Here is a 16,154-nt window from a genome sequence, read left to right as displayed (position 1 = left end):
TCAAAGCTAACGGCGGTCCATTTATATTTGTTCAAAGTGAAAAGTGGAAAACCCCTTTAATCAAGCACTTTATTTCCAGGTTTACTGTAGAGAGGAAGATAACATGTCTGAGTGGGGGACAAGCCAAAAAATTGAAACTTTATCTTTAATACTAGGAAAAAGTAATTAGATACATCCAGATTTTTATAATCTACTATTTAAAACTAGAATGATTGTTTTTGTTTTTCTTTAAATCATTCTAGGGGATACAAGAGTTCCCCTAATTGAAGATCACCCATTAAAATCACATTAATATAACACAAGAGTGAATTACAGTTGCCAACCTGAACCGAAAATGAGGCTTGAGTATTTTAGCAGAATTCCTTCAACAAACTCTTTCTGTTGTGTGTTTATGTGCTGTTCTCCTGAGATAATAACCCAATAGTGAGTCAACACATGGTCATGTTGGTGGGCTGTATAAGTGGTTTTCAGCTTTATTCAGCCATTGTGCTGCGTAGTACAGTCACCACTAACTGCATTTTGTCAGAATCTATCAAGTTTAATCCAGCAGGAAAACAAGATCAACTGTGACAGATGAAAAAAAAACAAAAAACAAACATTTATTTTGATAAAATGAAACAAGATTGCAGAACTGCTTTAAAATACCCTTTAGCCCTCTTGCTTTAGAGTTTTCTAAAACTTTGTTTTGTCGCATACATTTTGTTTTAATATTGGTTGATTTAATAATTCTTGACATAAGTAGGCTGCTGGTAGGTATATATACCTGTTGGTTCATACCCCCCTTTTTATTTTATCAACATCAATATTTTAGGTTAAAATTTATATGAATTTATTAGTGGAAAGTGTATATCTTATGTCCTGTAACTGGTCACCATTTCTTTAAAAACATTTTTTTTTTGGTTGTTCATTTAAAATGGCACTGTTATGTGACAAATAAATTTTTTTAAACACAAATATTCCATGCACTCTTTCAATTAATAGATTATAAAAGCTACATACATAATACATGCGTACATGTAAACTACCATACTGTATATTGAGTGGTTTTATATGTCTATAGTTCTTTTAAATATCTATCTTTTCTATCTGTATATTGACTAAACATAAAACAAACAATGTATGTATCTCAAGAAGTTGAACATCTTAAACTTCAGGCATTTTAATGTCCCAGGGGTTGATTTTTATTAAAGCAAACAGATTTAAAAACAGATTAAACAGATAATTATATGTGAAGGTCACATTAAAGCTAACCTAGAAACATTTTAACTAGGCTTTCGTCATTTATTTTTGGTACTTGTCAAATGCTTTTATGAGTAGATTTTACTGTTTTGGCCATGTCACAGACCCAGACTTTCAATATTAAGCTATGAAAAGCCATTATATAAATACAAATGATTACATGGTTAAAGCTATGACATTTTAAACAAAGAAGGAAATGAACAGAAACCATTTAAAAATATTATTGTGTGAATTCTATCAAATTTATTGATTTTTTTTTTTTTTTTTTTTTTTAATTAGTCAAAAGTGTCAGTGAAAAGCATGCCTGAGATGAAATATGAGACAAGTGATGTTTGAAGAAAACAAACAAGATAAATATGCTATCTTGTGAGCAGGAAATTTTAATTGAGTGTCATTTCCACTCAAGCTGTAATTTTGCCAAATTATGCAAAAAGTGTGGAAATATTATTTAATTGTGTCTATTTAGGATACATAACATGTTAGCTATATGATTAGCCTTAGCGAGATAAAAGGGCTGGCATTTTAATAAAAAAAAAAAAAAAAAAAACAATTCCATCACTGTCATTTCCACCACATAATTCTATTAAACACAATACAGAATCAGAGATGTGCTGGAAATGACACAGTGGTATACATTTTCATGACTTCCAGAAAATAAAATGACAAAAATGTCCTGTAATGCATGTACATACACTGTTTGACATAGCTTGTAGACAACATAAAACATTTTTCACACCCTCAATATTTGAAGACTTTTTTTAGTAAATCTAAAATGTATTGTGCTAAAAGTGCCCAAAGTTGAAGAAACACCCCCCAAAGATATAAAAGAATAGCTTGAATGCACTTGAGAGTAGGGCTGAAACGATTAGTCGACGTTATCGACCGTGTCAACAATAAAAAATTGTCAACAAAAATAGTCATTTGATTTAATTTAACGTAACATGAGATCACATTAAACTCTAATGATGACGCATGAGAGCAGCACTGCAGTTCGACCCTAACTGAGAAGAGGAAGAAAAAACAGCTCACTTTCCAGATGCACTCTAAACTTTCCAAAGAGCTTCAGGTGATGAAGATGGCAAAGCAAGAGGGAATTGTAATGCAAAAATACAAAATAAGTAAATACAGAAGCACTCTCGTTGTAAAATAAGCAGAGCAGGAGCTGCCGCTCCGCTTAAGCAAAACTCGCGTTTCGAGCACCTTTAAAGGAAACACCCCAGTGATGCATCTTAATACAGTAATATTTAATGCGTTATAGCTTTATTAAAGTTCAAATAATACGGAAGCAGATCATGTAAATAACTACAAACTCCGAAACTAGCATTTCTCTGTGCGGTCAGCGCCTCTTCTAAGAGTTGTGCGAATGTCCTGATCTAAGGGGGAGAGACTGAAACTGCACCCGGCTGATGCACACTCTGTCGCGGGGACACTCGTCCCTCGAGCGCGCATGCTTAATGCAGCTAGATTACAATGTGATGGCTCACAGCTTATTGAATCATAATATATGTCACTGTGCATTTCTTATCGTGAAGAATAATGTAAGGCATAAATGTAAAAAGCTGGTTAGATTTCGACCTGCATTCTTGGTTTATTATTTATTTTTTATACTGGGTATACCAGTTTTTTTTTATTTTATTAGTTTTTTTTTTTTTTTTTATATGTCCATGACAATATTTATGGAGTTTGTACTGCAGTGTAGCTTTGGAAGCAGTTTGTCATTATTATGAGCAGTCAGGGAAGATATTTCGCATTACTAGCTCTGTGAGTCAGACAGTATATCACATTGTGATCTCTGAACCTCGAAGTGACAGCCCTGCTACAGCCACGCTAACCTTGATGGATTTTATTGGTGGCCTCTGCCACCTCATTTCTGTTAACTCGCTAGATATTTGTTTTCGTAAGGCCATCCGTGTGTGTTTGTGTATGTGTGTGCAAGCAGTATGAAGTGACACTGTGGTGGGTCTTGGACTCTATTGGAAATGAGATCAGAGAATTCTGACATGCATCTCCGCTTGTGTAAGACAAGGACAGGAATCATTGTCCAGTGAGGAATACAGCACAGATTCACTGCTGCCTCTGTATTGCTGGTAAAATGTATTGGCCTTACAATTAACGATGACATGATTGTGAGAGAGTTTCGGTCCAGTTGTCACTTGCCTTCTCAGGCCAATGCTGCATTGTCACTGTGTTTTGTATTTGTTGATCATACATGTGTTTCTATGCCTTATAAATGTAAACATTCTCTGTAATGTATTGAACATTGTTGTGAATCCTGCTGAATCCAAGATTAAATTATTTAGCTGGCTGACATAGTTGAGGCTCTGTTGAAATTGTAAGAGTGACTTTTGATCATTTTGAATGTCAAATTATAAATCAATTACTGTATGCAATTGCTTAAATTTGTGATAGTTGTCGTGGAGTATTTACATTATAGATGTATAATTTCAATCTATTATGGCTTAAAAACCTAATACTTTTTTCCCCGACATGTTAAGTATTATTATTTTTTTTATTTTAGATTTTATACATATTTTTATTGTTTTTTTTATTTTTTGTTTTTTTGTTATTTTGTTTTTATATTTTATGTTTTGTTCTTTGATTTGTTTTATATTTTATTTTATTTTATTTTTTGTTTTGTTTTTTATTTTGTTTTATATTTTGATTTGTTTAATTTAATTTAGTTTTTTGTTTTGCTTTGTTTTATTTTGTTTTTAAATTGTTGTATTTTATTTTTCTTTGATTTTGTTTTGTATTTGATTTTGTTTTGTTTAATAATTTATTTTGTTTTATTTTATTTTGTTTTGTTAAGCCAGTAGAGATTACTTGATTTAGTTAAGAAAATTCGATTCACGCAACAGATGCTGCATAAAACAGTTATTAGATGCTACACAAATAATTTAATCTTCGAAATAATATCATCGATTTTTTCTGAAAACTTCCTCAATAGCACCGTTCTGTAATGCTTCAGTACCCATCCTCCCCCGTCATGCAGTTACAAATGGACTCTTCCATGAAGGTTGTTTGTGTATTTGTAGGGATGACACACTTTGCTGGCTTCTGATTGAATCTCAAAATTTTTCTCCTTTTTTATTCACTCCCATTATAACTTCAGTAGCTGCAAAAGAATAAATAATGCTCTATTACACTGTGGATGACAGAAATAAAACATTCACCTGCCGGACACTCAGTCCTGCTAAACCCTACTTTACTCCACACATCATTCCACTGTACCAATGTAACTGAGTCAATCCACGCGCTTAGCAGCTGCCATTTTGAAAAGCATGAGCTGACCAGTGAACCTTAAAATAGCTCAATAATACAGCTCTAAAACTAATCAAAAGGTTGTGCTGTCTGGGGCCATTACATGTCTATCTTTCCAGTAGGCTTAAATACCCATTATGTTATTTAGCCCTTTCATCTTGTCCATTCATTGAACGTATTTCAGTTCACCACAGTTCAGTTGAATTGAAGCTCCATCTATGTTTGCCATGTGCCTGTGAAAGGCATTGAAAAGCATCTGTACATAAAGAGTCTTTGTGTCGCTAAAAGCTCTTATGTGTACTGTAACCTCTTGTCTCGGCCGTGCAATTAGTTAGCAAAATTGATCTCACATCCAACTAGCATTCTAGACTCAACTAGACTGAAAAAGAAAGATTTTGAGGACTTTTGTATACAAATACTATTTTATTCAGATAGGTGGCAGATTCTGTGGTTTTCATTTATAAAGTTAATCACAGACAGAAAAAAAGTGATATCCATTTTGTATCAGAAACATATCGTATTGAATGTCTTCGAGGTTGCTTTTTGTCATTCTTCAAAGTGGTGTATGTTTTAGTGTCCTCACAAGTCACAGTTATTTGTAGCTTAGTGACATTTTACTAAATTAACAGAAAACATTTAGGTTGATTTCATAGGATGTTACTAGTTCAAATGTATCAAAATTTCATAAAGTTTACATATTTCTGTGGCACTCTTTTGGAGATCAAAAATCTGTCAGAGCCACAAATATCCAGAATAACAAACAAAGCAGAGATTGAAATTGAGATTAATTGTTTAATTAAATGTTTTTAAAAAAAAAAAATGCTTTAAGCAATAATTTTGGTTTTAATAAAAAGAGGCATATGTTCATTAATAATAATAACAATAGTAATGATGATAATAATAATAATAACAATGTTTATTGTGTATATAAAAATATATACTGTGTGTGTGTGTGTGTGTGTGTGTGTGTGTGTTCATATTATTATTATTATATATTAAAAGTTTTATTATAAATAATAATAAATGTTTATGTATATAATTATAATTATTTAACGTATAATGTAATGTATAATATGTATTATAATTAATATAATTAATAATTAAACTACTAATTTATATAAAGTAATTTACTGATTATTATGATTAGTATTGTTGTTATTTTTATTTGTATTATTATTTTTTATAATATTATTATAAATAATAATACATTAAAATATAATAATAATTTAACGTATAATGTAACGTATAATATGTATTATACTTTAATATAATGAATGTATTACTAATGTATATAAAATAATTTAATGGTAAAATGTATTACGTTATACAATTATGTAATGTATTATAATTAATGTTGTTATTATTATTATTATTATATATTAGTAGTATTATTATAAATAATAATACATTCATATAATATATTATATACTTATAATAACAAAGCAATACATTTTATATACAGAATGTTGGTCCAAATTTGTTTATTATTATTATTATTATTATTATTATTATTATTATTACTTTTATTATTATTATTTGTATTCTTATTTTCTTCTTTTTCCCTTTTTCCTTTTTTTTCTCCTTTCTTCTTCTTCTGCTTCTTTCTTTGCATTTGTATTATTATTTGTTTTTCATATTTTCATATTTTCCTTCAAAATAATTTTGGCTTCTTTGTATAAGTAGTGTGCAGACAACACCAATGAATGAAATGCTCTTGAGATTTTTTTCTCCACTGTGAATTATTGGGTTATTGATTTCTTTGTTTATTTGTGGTTAATGGACTGAAACATGCTGATTGGTTGTGTAAGTCTGCTGAGAGGCCAATCGGGTGAAAGGTGAGAATAGAAGGGCTAATGACCTGAGAGTTACACATGGATGACTATAACCCTGTTCAATTTAAAGAGACACAAACACACATACACACACGTGTTACCCCCATCCTCCATATAATAATGTCCATGTAAAGGTATATTTCACCCAAAAATGACAATTGTACCATACAATGAAAGTGAATGATGGCTGAGTCTAGAATTTTGCCTGACATCTTCCTTTTGTGTTCCACGGAAGACAGAAAGAAAGTGCTGGATGCGACGTCATGTCCCACCCGTCCCACCCATAAATGAAGCCTATGGTTTAAACCATCGAATCACATATAATCATCGTGGCTACATCCTTGTGCTTCTCAGGTTCAGCAGAGAAGTTTATCCAGATCCTGCAGCCTCGCCCGCTCGCTGTGTGTTGCATTCACCTGCCATGTAAGGTTTCGTGCCCCGCGCTAATGATCGGCGTTTCTCTGCACGCCTGGACTCTGGGCTGCACCACATAATTAGCTTTTTCCATCAGCTTTTCCAGCACACATAGCAACCTTGTGGGTGCACCATTGTTTATTGACAACTATAGTTACTGTCTTGTTCTTTTTGCTGTCGGCCGTTGGTGAATTGGGTGTCTTGTGCGACACTGAAGATTGGATGTGAAAGCCATGTCGGTCGACAATGAGTCACAAAGCCTTGTAGGGTGCTGCTCCAATCACACATAAAAAATAAAACGGAAAACCTGTATAACGTAGATTCTGAATTAAATTGTTTATGTCAAGCTTGGATTAGCTAGCAGAGGAAGGATTGTACTAGTTTGACGCTAATGTTGTTTTGCTATTGTTTATAATATTATATAGTACGATTGTGTTTATATTTTACAATGAATCTTAAAGCACTGGTTTAGGGATCCAAATTTTATATTGGATGTTAAGTAGCGATCCAGAATTGTTTATCATTCAGAAGTAAGCAAAAATGTACTTGCAAAACCCAATAACATACAAAATTATTAACATGAGGCTGAATAGGAAAATTGACTATTAAATGCATAAACAACAGTGTGATTTACCAGCCTATGACATGGAGCAAACACCGAACCAAATATTGTATTTGTTTTTATTAGTCATATTACCAAGATACAGATGAATTTAACAAAATACTTTTGAGTTTGATTCAACAACCTTTAACTACAACAACAAAAGATATGGGAAGCATTGTCTCCTTTCATTTTTAAGTGGATAAGCCAATTTACAGTATTTTGCTATCCTAACTATGCGCAATTATATAGTTAGTTGCATTAATTATTAGTTGCATTTAGTACCGTTTTCCCAAAATCTGAATTGTGAATGGTTCACATCAAGCTTGAAATGGCTAGTTAGCAGAGGAAGGATTTTGCAAATTTGGCGCTGACGTCATTTTTTTGCTGTTGTTTACAACATTATATAGTAAGATTATGGTTATCTTACAATGCATTTTAAAGCACTGGTTTTAGGCTTCAAGATCCAGATTATATATTGGAAGTAGTGACCCAACACAGCACTAAAACTGTTTATTATACAAAAATAAACAAATATGTCCTTAAAAAAATAAACCTTATTAATATTGCCATTAACTGCATAGACCCAACAATTTGCAAAATTATTAACATGACAGTGTGATTTACCAACCTATCACATGAAACAAACACTGAGCCAAATATTGAATAGCTATTAGCCATATTACCAAGAGACAGATGAATTTGCTCCAAAATACTGTAGAGTTTGATTCAAAAGCCTTTGACATCAACTCAAAAAAAAAAAAAAATTACAACAAAAAAAAAAAAAGCCTATGGGAAGTGTTTTGTCCTCCCTTTTTAAAGTTGATAAGCATATTTATTTAATTTCACATACACATGTTAACATAAAATACAATCTGTATAACATAGAACACATTCAAGTATGTTAATTAAACATTGATGCATGATTCTAAATTGAACTGATTACGTAAGAGGAAAGAGTGCACTAGTTTGGCAATGATGTCTGGTATTTACTGTTGTTTGCAACAGTATGTTGTACGATTATGTCTTTATCTTACAAGAGATAACCACCATAGCCATTAAGGGGGTATACATTTTTCCTTCCAAATATTCAAATTAGTGATTTACTTTTTTATTTAATGGTTGATTCTTAAATTAACACATTTGATGCCGCCAATGCCCCTTAAAATGTGGTTATTAGGGGCATTCTTTTTTACTATACATCCCAAACCTGTGTCTTGATTTTTGAGTGCAAGAGTGTCCTGACAATTTTTCAGTGGCCTTGGTACGGAAGTATTTTCCCATACATTTCTACCACAAGAAAAACTTTTCCAAAATAAAACAACTCCAAGAATTTGATTTGAGGTCAAAAGGTATTTGAAAATTGTAAAATGTAGATTGTTAAATGCTTCAATCGTCTTAGAAACTCAGAATGTTTTAACCTCTTTAGTAGAATACCAACATTTTCTCAGTGAAGGTCAGGAACTACCAAAATATTTAGAAAAGACATTTTTTGCTTTTAACTACAATTCAGACTCAACATATCTACTATTAATTATTTTCAGAGTGGATGGTCTTCAGTGATTTTAAAAGTATTATTGTTATATTTTATTTTTTTTGGCATATTTTATTGTTATATATTGTAACATTTGTTCCCTATTTTTATTTTAGAATTTTAAACTATAAACAGTAAAAGGACAATACAAGTGAGACTATTGGTGTTCAAGCATCAGAAAATCAGCTCCTCTGTTTGTAATTTCAATTACTGATGGCCCTGAAATTCATTGTGTTCAGTATTATAATGCTAAAGTGCTCACTGCAGCTCAACGCTCTCATTATCGCTCTGTGTGTGTGTGTGTGTGTGTGTGTGTGTGTGTGTGTGTGTGTGTGTGTGTGTGTGTGTGTGTGTGTGTTAATGTAGTTCGCTGATGTGTTTACAAAATGCTGTTCCATTGCTTTGGCGCCCCTGATCAAATTTATTTCTGAAATAAGCACATGGTTTCTAATAATTTGATTTAGTTCTCCCAGCTGTTGGATCTTCACAGTTTCCCCATGATGATTTGATTGAGATAAATAGTTAAACATATATTAACTGTTTGCATGCAGTGAAATATAATGGTAAACATGTTAACACAAGTGGGACAACTGGTAAAATTGAACATTTAAAGAAATAGTTTGCTAGTCAATGACAAATTATGACAGAAAGTGTCTAACTTTACCTGTACTCACTCCTTAGTCTGCAAAGAACATAGCTTAGTTTACTGAAAAAAAATAAAAATATAAAAGAATAAATAAACAACTTTAATTTGATGGCTGACAGCTATGATCTATATCAGAAACATAAGTCTAAAATCTGAACGAAAGTTAATAATTCATCATTTTCTGTGTTTACGGCACGTCTCCACCAACCTAATGTCCCAAATGATAACTGTGTGGTGTATTTTTCAGTTTCAGTGTATTTGTATAGCACTTTTCACTATACGCATTGTTCCAAAGCAGCTTTACAAAGAATAGCGCTTTACAAACCCCCCATTGAGCAAGTTAAAGGCGAGAGGCAAGGAAAGATTTCCTTAGATGTTCAAGTACATGAGGAAGAAACCTTGGGATAAACCAAGACTCAGTTGGGGAAGCCATATACAAACATGTTTGTAGAAAGTATGCACACTTATATTCATATACTGTACATACAATATGATGTACTTCAGCTAAAAGTCTTGCTTTACTAGATCAAATACGCTTTTCATTTGGCCTGTAATATCAACAAAGAGGCATATTCATTCAATATGAATCATTATTAAAAAATTAATTCATTAATAAATTCACAGATTTAGGCCAGTCGGCTGCAGAACTAAACACTTGGCTCTAAAAGCTCCACTGTGCTGACAATACTGTGAATTAGATGATGATTAATCATTTAAGAATACTGTATTTAGCAGCAATAACACATTACATAATGAGTTACATAACATGTTGTCAACACTATGTGTCATAACAGCTGGTAATTATTTTTTTTAAATATTTTAATTGTTATATTTCAAAGAAAATTGACCATCTAATGGCGTTACTGGTTTTTAACACTGTTTTTGTCATTTTGCCAATTCATTTTGTCTTTAGTCTTCAATAAAGAGCTATAAACTGGTATAGTGTGCAAACTCTTGACATTAAAACATTTGATTTGAAGTAAAAACCTACTTTATGTAGATTGTTAATTGCTTAAATCTTCAAATAAATCCAGATTTTATAATACATTTTCTCAATGCAGATTAAGAATTGGCAAAATATCCAGAAATGCGTTATATTACGAAATGTTTCACAGTAAGAAATCTAATGGTTCTTAATTACATACAATACATGAATATAATCTCAAATATGTCTTAACTGTTGTATATGGTATTAAAAAAAATATGTTGCTGGTTTTTAGCGCTGTTTTTGTCTGCTAAAGCAAACACGCTTGGCTACAGATGCTGCATAAAGAGACAAGATGGCTGCCGATGTGCTGTGATTTAGCATTGGTGCTAGCGTGTTGGTCTGTCAGAAGCAGTTGACCTTGCATCTCCGTGTTAAAGTTAGTTGGTGAGGTCCAGCTGTCTCTAGCAGTCAGAATCATTTTATACTGCCTCATTAAACTGGACTTGTTTCCGTTGTCTGTCTCCCTGGACTTCTGCCTCGGTTGCTGTCAAACACCTCATTTATTTACATATGTCCCCTCATCTTATACATGTGCTGCTTGTTTTTGCTGCGTTTGGACTTGAGCTTGTGTAAATGTGCCCACGGTGCTGGTAAACATGTCAAATAGGCAGCAAGATGTACAGGAATATTAAATTGATACCAAAATATGATTACGCTTGGATAAGCAGTGTGTTTTCCCCTGCTTTTTTTGTGTTTTTCTTTATACATTTTTATCCATGGTTGCAATGCTTCTTTAAAATCCATGCAATGTTTTTTTTTTTTTTTTTTTTTTTATCCCTACCACATTTTTTGTTGTCATCTTTCATAAAAAAGCTCAATAAAAAACGTTTAGTATTTTTTTAAGTAGTTATATATTTTTGAGTCTATTTGTGTTAGTGATGGGTGATACCACTTATTATCCGTTCAATATGATACTAAGTATTTCCAAGACAAATATTGTCAGTACTGAAACAGATATCGCAATTAAATGGAAAGTTTTTGTAATATTTGAGGATAAAATGGGTAATAGCATTATATTTTAAAGCCATCATTGTTAACATTAAATAGGCTTAAATTGCAAATAATCAGACTCCTTTTTTTGTTTACTGTTTATTACACCAATAATAGAACATTATCATTAATTTACTGTTTAACTGTTTCCTAAAAATTTTGCATTTTTTTTTTTTTTTTGCACTTCAAAGCTTACAATAAACATTTTCATGCAAAAAATAAAAATAAAAAATAAATAAAAGAAGAATAAAATGACTATAAAAAATAATGATAATAAAAATAAAAAATAAACATTTAGGATTGATATTTTGATCCTCAAATTCCCAATTTGACCCTAACTTGTTTATTGGTGGAATGAATTGCCGTAAAGCAGTGTTTGAAATAATATTTTAATCGCTGGTGTTTTTGTTTTCTTGCTTTTATTCCATTATAATTTAAAAATCAAATGCAAACAGTATTGGATTTGAAAAAAATCATGCATGTCTCTTATATTGTAATTTGATAAAATACAAAGAATGCACCAGTTAGGTTTTGACACACACATATGTCACTAGCTTAATTGTGATCATTGTTTATGTTATTTTGATGTTTTTTCTTAGTTATAAAGTACAGGCAGTTATTCCAAATTTCCTAAAAGCCATGGTACCCCAAGGAATATGATATTAAATCAATACACGTCTGCATAGTTTCGACAGGAAAATAAATTTTTTATCTTTGCCCAGAGCTCATTGATATTGGCCCATATAGGTCTGCTAGTTCCTCGTCTTGAGCTGAAGTCTAGGTTCCATAGGGCACTGTGTGAATATTTCAAATGAAGGTATTCCTGTCTTCTATAACAGTGGTTCTCAACTGGTTTTGCTTCAGAACTCAGATTTTGCATTGGACAACAAGTAGCGACCCAATACAGTACCAAAATTGTTTAGCGTACAAAGGTAAACAGAAATGGAAATGTATTTGTATTAATAATATTAAATAAAAAGAATAATATTAATCTCTTACACCAATAATTCACCAGCACATGTCATGCAACCTGTCCATGTTGGCACCTTCCTAATTCGGTTAGCTTCTACCAAGTGACAGATGAATTTGTGCATAAAATACCTCAAAGTTTGATTGGATGCACAGCCTTTGACGTCAACAATAAAAGATATGGGAAGCGTTGTCTCCTCCCTGTTGAAAGCAGATTTATTTTGCTATCCTAACTATGCACGATTATGGTTAGCTGCATTTAATTATTAGCATTTAGCATAGTTTTTTTTCTTGCTGTCTGCAACCCTAAAACAGACCTGCAACCCACCAGTTGAGAACAAGTGTGAAATTTGCCATTGCGTATTACTATTTTACGTCTTCTAATCTTCATAATTTGGATTTCTACTTTGATTGTCTAATGTGCATTGCCTATTTCGCTTCTAATGTGTCCATAAAGTGTTTGGTTTTTATTCTCTTCTCTGCATGACTTCGATCTATGCTGATGTGAAGGTTTTGTCACTGTCTGTTTTTGTTGTTGTTGTTATTGCTGCGCCAAAAGCCTGAATTCTGAATTTCTAAACGTGTGTTTGGCATTGTCTGTTTCTTCTTTGTTCCACAGAGATGTTGAAGGAGTTGAACCAGCAGCGCAGAGAGAAAGAATTTACAGACCTGAAAATTATTGTTGAAGGCAAAGAATTTGAAGTCCACCAAAATGTTCTAGCTTCCTGCAGCTTGTATTTCAAGGACCTGGTGAAAAGGTTTGCCTTCTTCCATTCCCACCAGCCGTTGATGCAATCTGTTCTTTTCGTAGGGCGAATTTGTGTCATTTTTTCCCTCCCCTTGTTTCTTTCTTGCAGGTTTGTAGGAAGACTTTGGTTTCTATCACAGTGCCAGCAGCCATTCAGTGTCGTGCTCAAATGAATGTATCTTAAATTGGGAAAAAGGTCAACCCTCATATTTTTTCATTTCTTTTTTTTACCTTTTCTTCCCCCCATTTTAGAGCGCATTAACATAATTTCCATTTTTAAAAGCAGATAAAGTGTTCCATGACTGAGAGACCTTTAAAGAGAAAGGAAAATAACCCCCAAAAAATTGAGGAATTCACAATAGGCATTCATCCCAAGAAAACAATGTTGAGCATTTTGGAAAGTGTCCTCCAAAAGCAATGTGGTATCTGTCATTTTGACTACGGGATGCGCTTTGTCAGCCATTTTATCAGCAAGCGTATGGCCTTCATAGGGCATACACAATTTCCCATTCATATGTTAAACATTCACGGTTGGTGCATTGAATGGCAGGAGTGCCATTCAGAGTCGCAAGCAAAGAGAAGAGCTGAGCAACTTTCTCGCAAATCATTACCATTACAGGTCAAAGCCATTTACTGTATTTTTATGCAAGTTGAGCTGCCTCACTTAGCCACTTTTCTAAATTGCACTGTTCTACATCCATTGCCAACTCGCATTCTATTATTGTTATTTTTTGAATATTTATTTGGCAGCATGTTACATTAGAAATGATGCATATATGTGCACATGGATTCATTTTCAAGCAAATTCATCCTCTAATTTTTAATGTTTTGTGTGTGTGTGTTTGTTTTGCATCTCATTATCAGTGTTTGGGAAGCTTCAGTGCTTGCGTAAACATTTCAAAACCGTAGCTTGCCAAGCTACATGCTATTCATAATTGAAAGTAGGCCTAGTTGAACAGTCAAGCTACCCCTTTGAAAGGGTACATTAAGAAAATGCTACACTGCAAGCTGCTAATAAAAAATAACTAACTTAATTGAAGCTGTTAAAGGGGACAACGTCTTTTTAATAATATTACGTTCAGTTTATATATTTGATTTAAATATTTATTTGGAACAAAATCAACTAGAATCTCAGTTAGGGTGACAGAATCAAACTTTACACTAAATGCAAACAACAAATTATTTGTTGGAAGACCTTTGTTTCTATCAGTGTCAGCACTAAGAGTTTTGTTCAAATAAATATATCTTAATTGGAAAAAAGGGTTAACCCTTGTCTTTTATTTTTTAGCTTTCCTTCCCCCATTTTAGAGCTGAATTTGAAGTAATTATTTGTCATTTGATTAAGCCTTGTTGCACCATAGTCAAGCTACCCTTTTGAAAGGGTAAAGTACAAAGAGCTACACTGGAAGCTACTAATAAAAAATAGCTAGCTGTATTGATGCTATTTAAGGGGGCAAAATTGTTTCTAATGATATTATGAACAGATTATATTTGTATTTAAATAAGTATCTTGAACAAGAACAAGAAGGAAATCAATTAGGGTGACAGAATCAAACCTTATACTAAATACAAGAAATACAAATAAAAACACCCTAATTTATAAAACAGATTCAAAAACGTAACAGATATAATATACCAGTGATAAATGGTATATAAATGCATATTTATTGTGCTACAAAAAAGACTGCATTACAAAATTGTACTACAAACATCTGGCAGCACTATTAAGTGATAAATGGGAATTTGTGAATCGTTTTTTTGAGCTGGATCATTAAAATTACTCTTTCAAACAACTTTGAAATTGACGAAACATTTGCATATTTATATTATAGCTGGGCACATTTGAGGCTGCTTTGGGCAAGGCTACCCAGCTTGTCGCCACAGAAATAGAAGCCGTGCAATTTAAAAAAAAAAAAATGTCCTGTTGCTTATCGTGGGTGGTTAGGACAAAAACTCTAATTTACATAGAAGGGATTGGTTTTATCGCTTGCCGCTTTATCGTGTTGTGTCGTGTTTGGTTAGGACACAGTGTAAATCTACTCGCCAATGCTGCTCATTATGTATTAGATGGTCTCAGCTCCACTCAGTAACTGTCTTGAAATGCCCTCCGGTCTTCTTGGCATACTTGCTGGTTTTCCACATTCACAATTCATAGCTTCAGTCCAGCGGGCAGCTCTCAGAGTCCCGATGCTTTCTGTCTTAGAGTCTCGCCTGTCTCCCTGTATTCAACTGAATACAAAATCTCACTCTTAGATACTCTGGAAAAATGCCAGTCGCCCTAGAGAAAAACCACAACAGCCAACTCAACAGAAAGCTTATAAGGAGTCTAAATGACAGAGAAACACATTCCACATCCCTTTATGATCAGGCCCCTGTTGGCTTTATCCCACTTCTGCTGATCTTGCCATTTGGATGGAAGACCTTATGTGGTTGTTCAGAGAAATCAGACTAAGAGAGACATGTACAGTCGGACGATGTCTATTATTTTTTACTATGTGAATAGGTGTGTAATTCGGAGTCATTTAAATTCAACATGAAACTGCGTTCGCAACCCATTTTACTTTCGTAATCTGAATTATTTTTGATTGAAACATGTTGTTAAAAAACCCACGAGTGGCCATGCATTGCAGTAATTTTACCACAAGTAAGCAGATTGCGTAAATGCCTAAAATCCCTTTATCTGTGGTAAAATCACCGTAACGCATGGACTCAAGTGACTTTTATAAAGCGGCAGCAAACAGCAAAATAACAAAACAAAAGTCACAGATGTTCAATAAACAGTACATTTAATATTAATCGGAATAAACAATTCTTATGCCAAGTAATATCATTCCTGCATTCCTTATATATGCAGGAGTTTGCAGCTGTTAAGAAACATATGGCACATCAATATGGAATGTACATATATGGTTATTTACATTTTGTTATATTT

General features: G+C 32.7%; 1 protein-coding gene across 1 annotated transcript in view; it reads left to right on the top strand.

The window, feature by feature from the left end:
- The window catches only part of LOC127409587 (kelch-like protein 29), a 337,458-nt gene that overhangs the window by 225,306 nt on the left and 95,998 nt on the right, over positions 1–16,154 (top strand). The window contains exon 6 of the mRNA XM_051644227.1: positions 13,094–13,232. Within this exon, the coding sequence (XP_051500187.1) occupies positions 13,094–13,232 (139 nt within the window). The remainder of the gene's footprint in view (positions 1–13,093; positions 13,233–16,154) is intronic.

This window comes from Myxocyprinus asiaticus, chromosome 19 (genome assembly GCF_019703515.2).
Source record: "Myxocyprinus asiaticus isolate MX2 ecotype Aquarium Trade chromosome 19, UBuf_Myxa_2, whole genome shotgun sequence".
NCBI classification, from domain to species: Eukaryota; Metazoa; Chordata; class Actinopteri; order Cypriniformes; family Catostomidae; genus Myxocyprinus; species Myxocyprinus asiaticus.
Note: the sequence above shows the minus strand (reverse complement) of the source record. Positions and strands in the feature narration are given on the sequence as shown.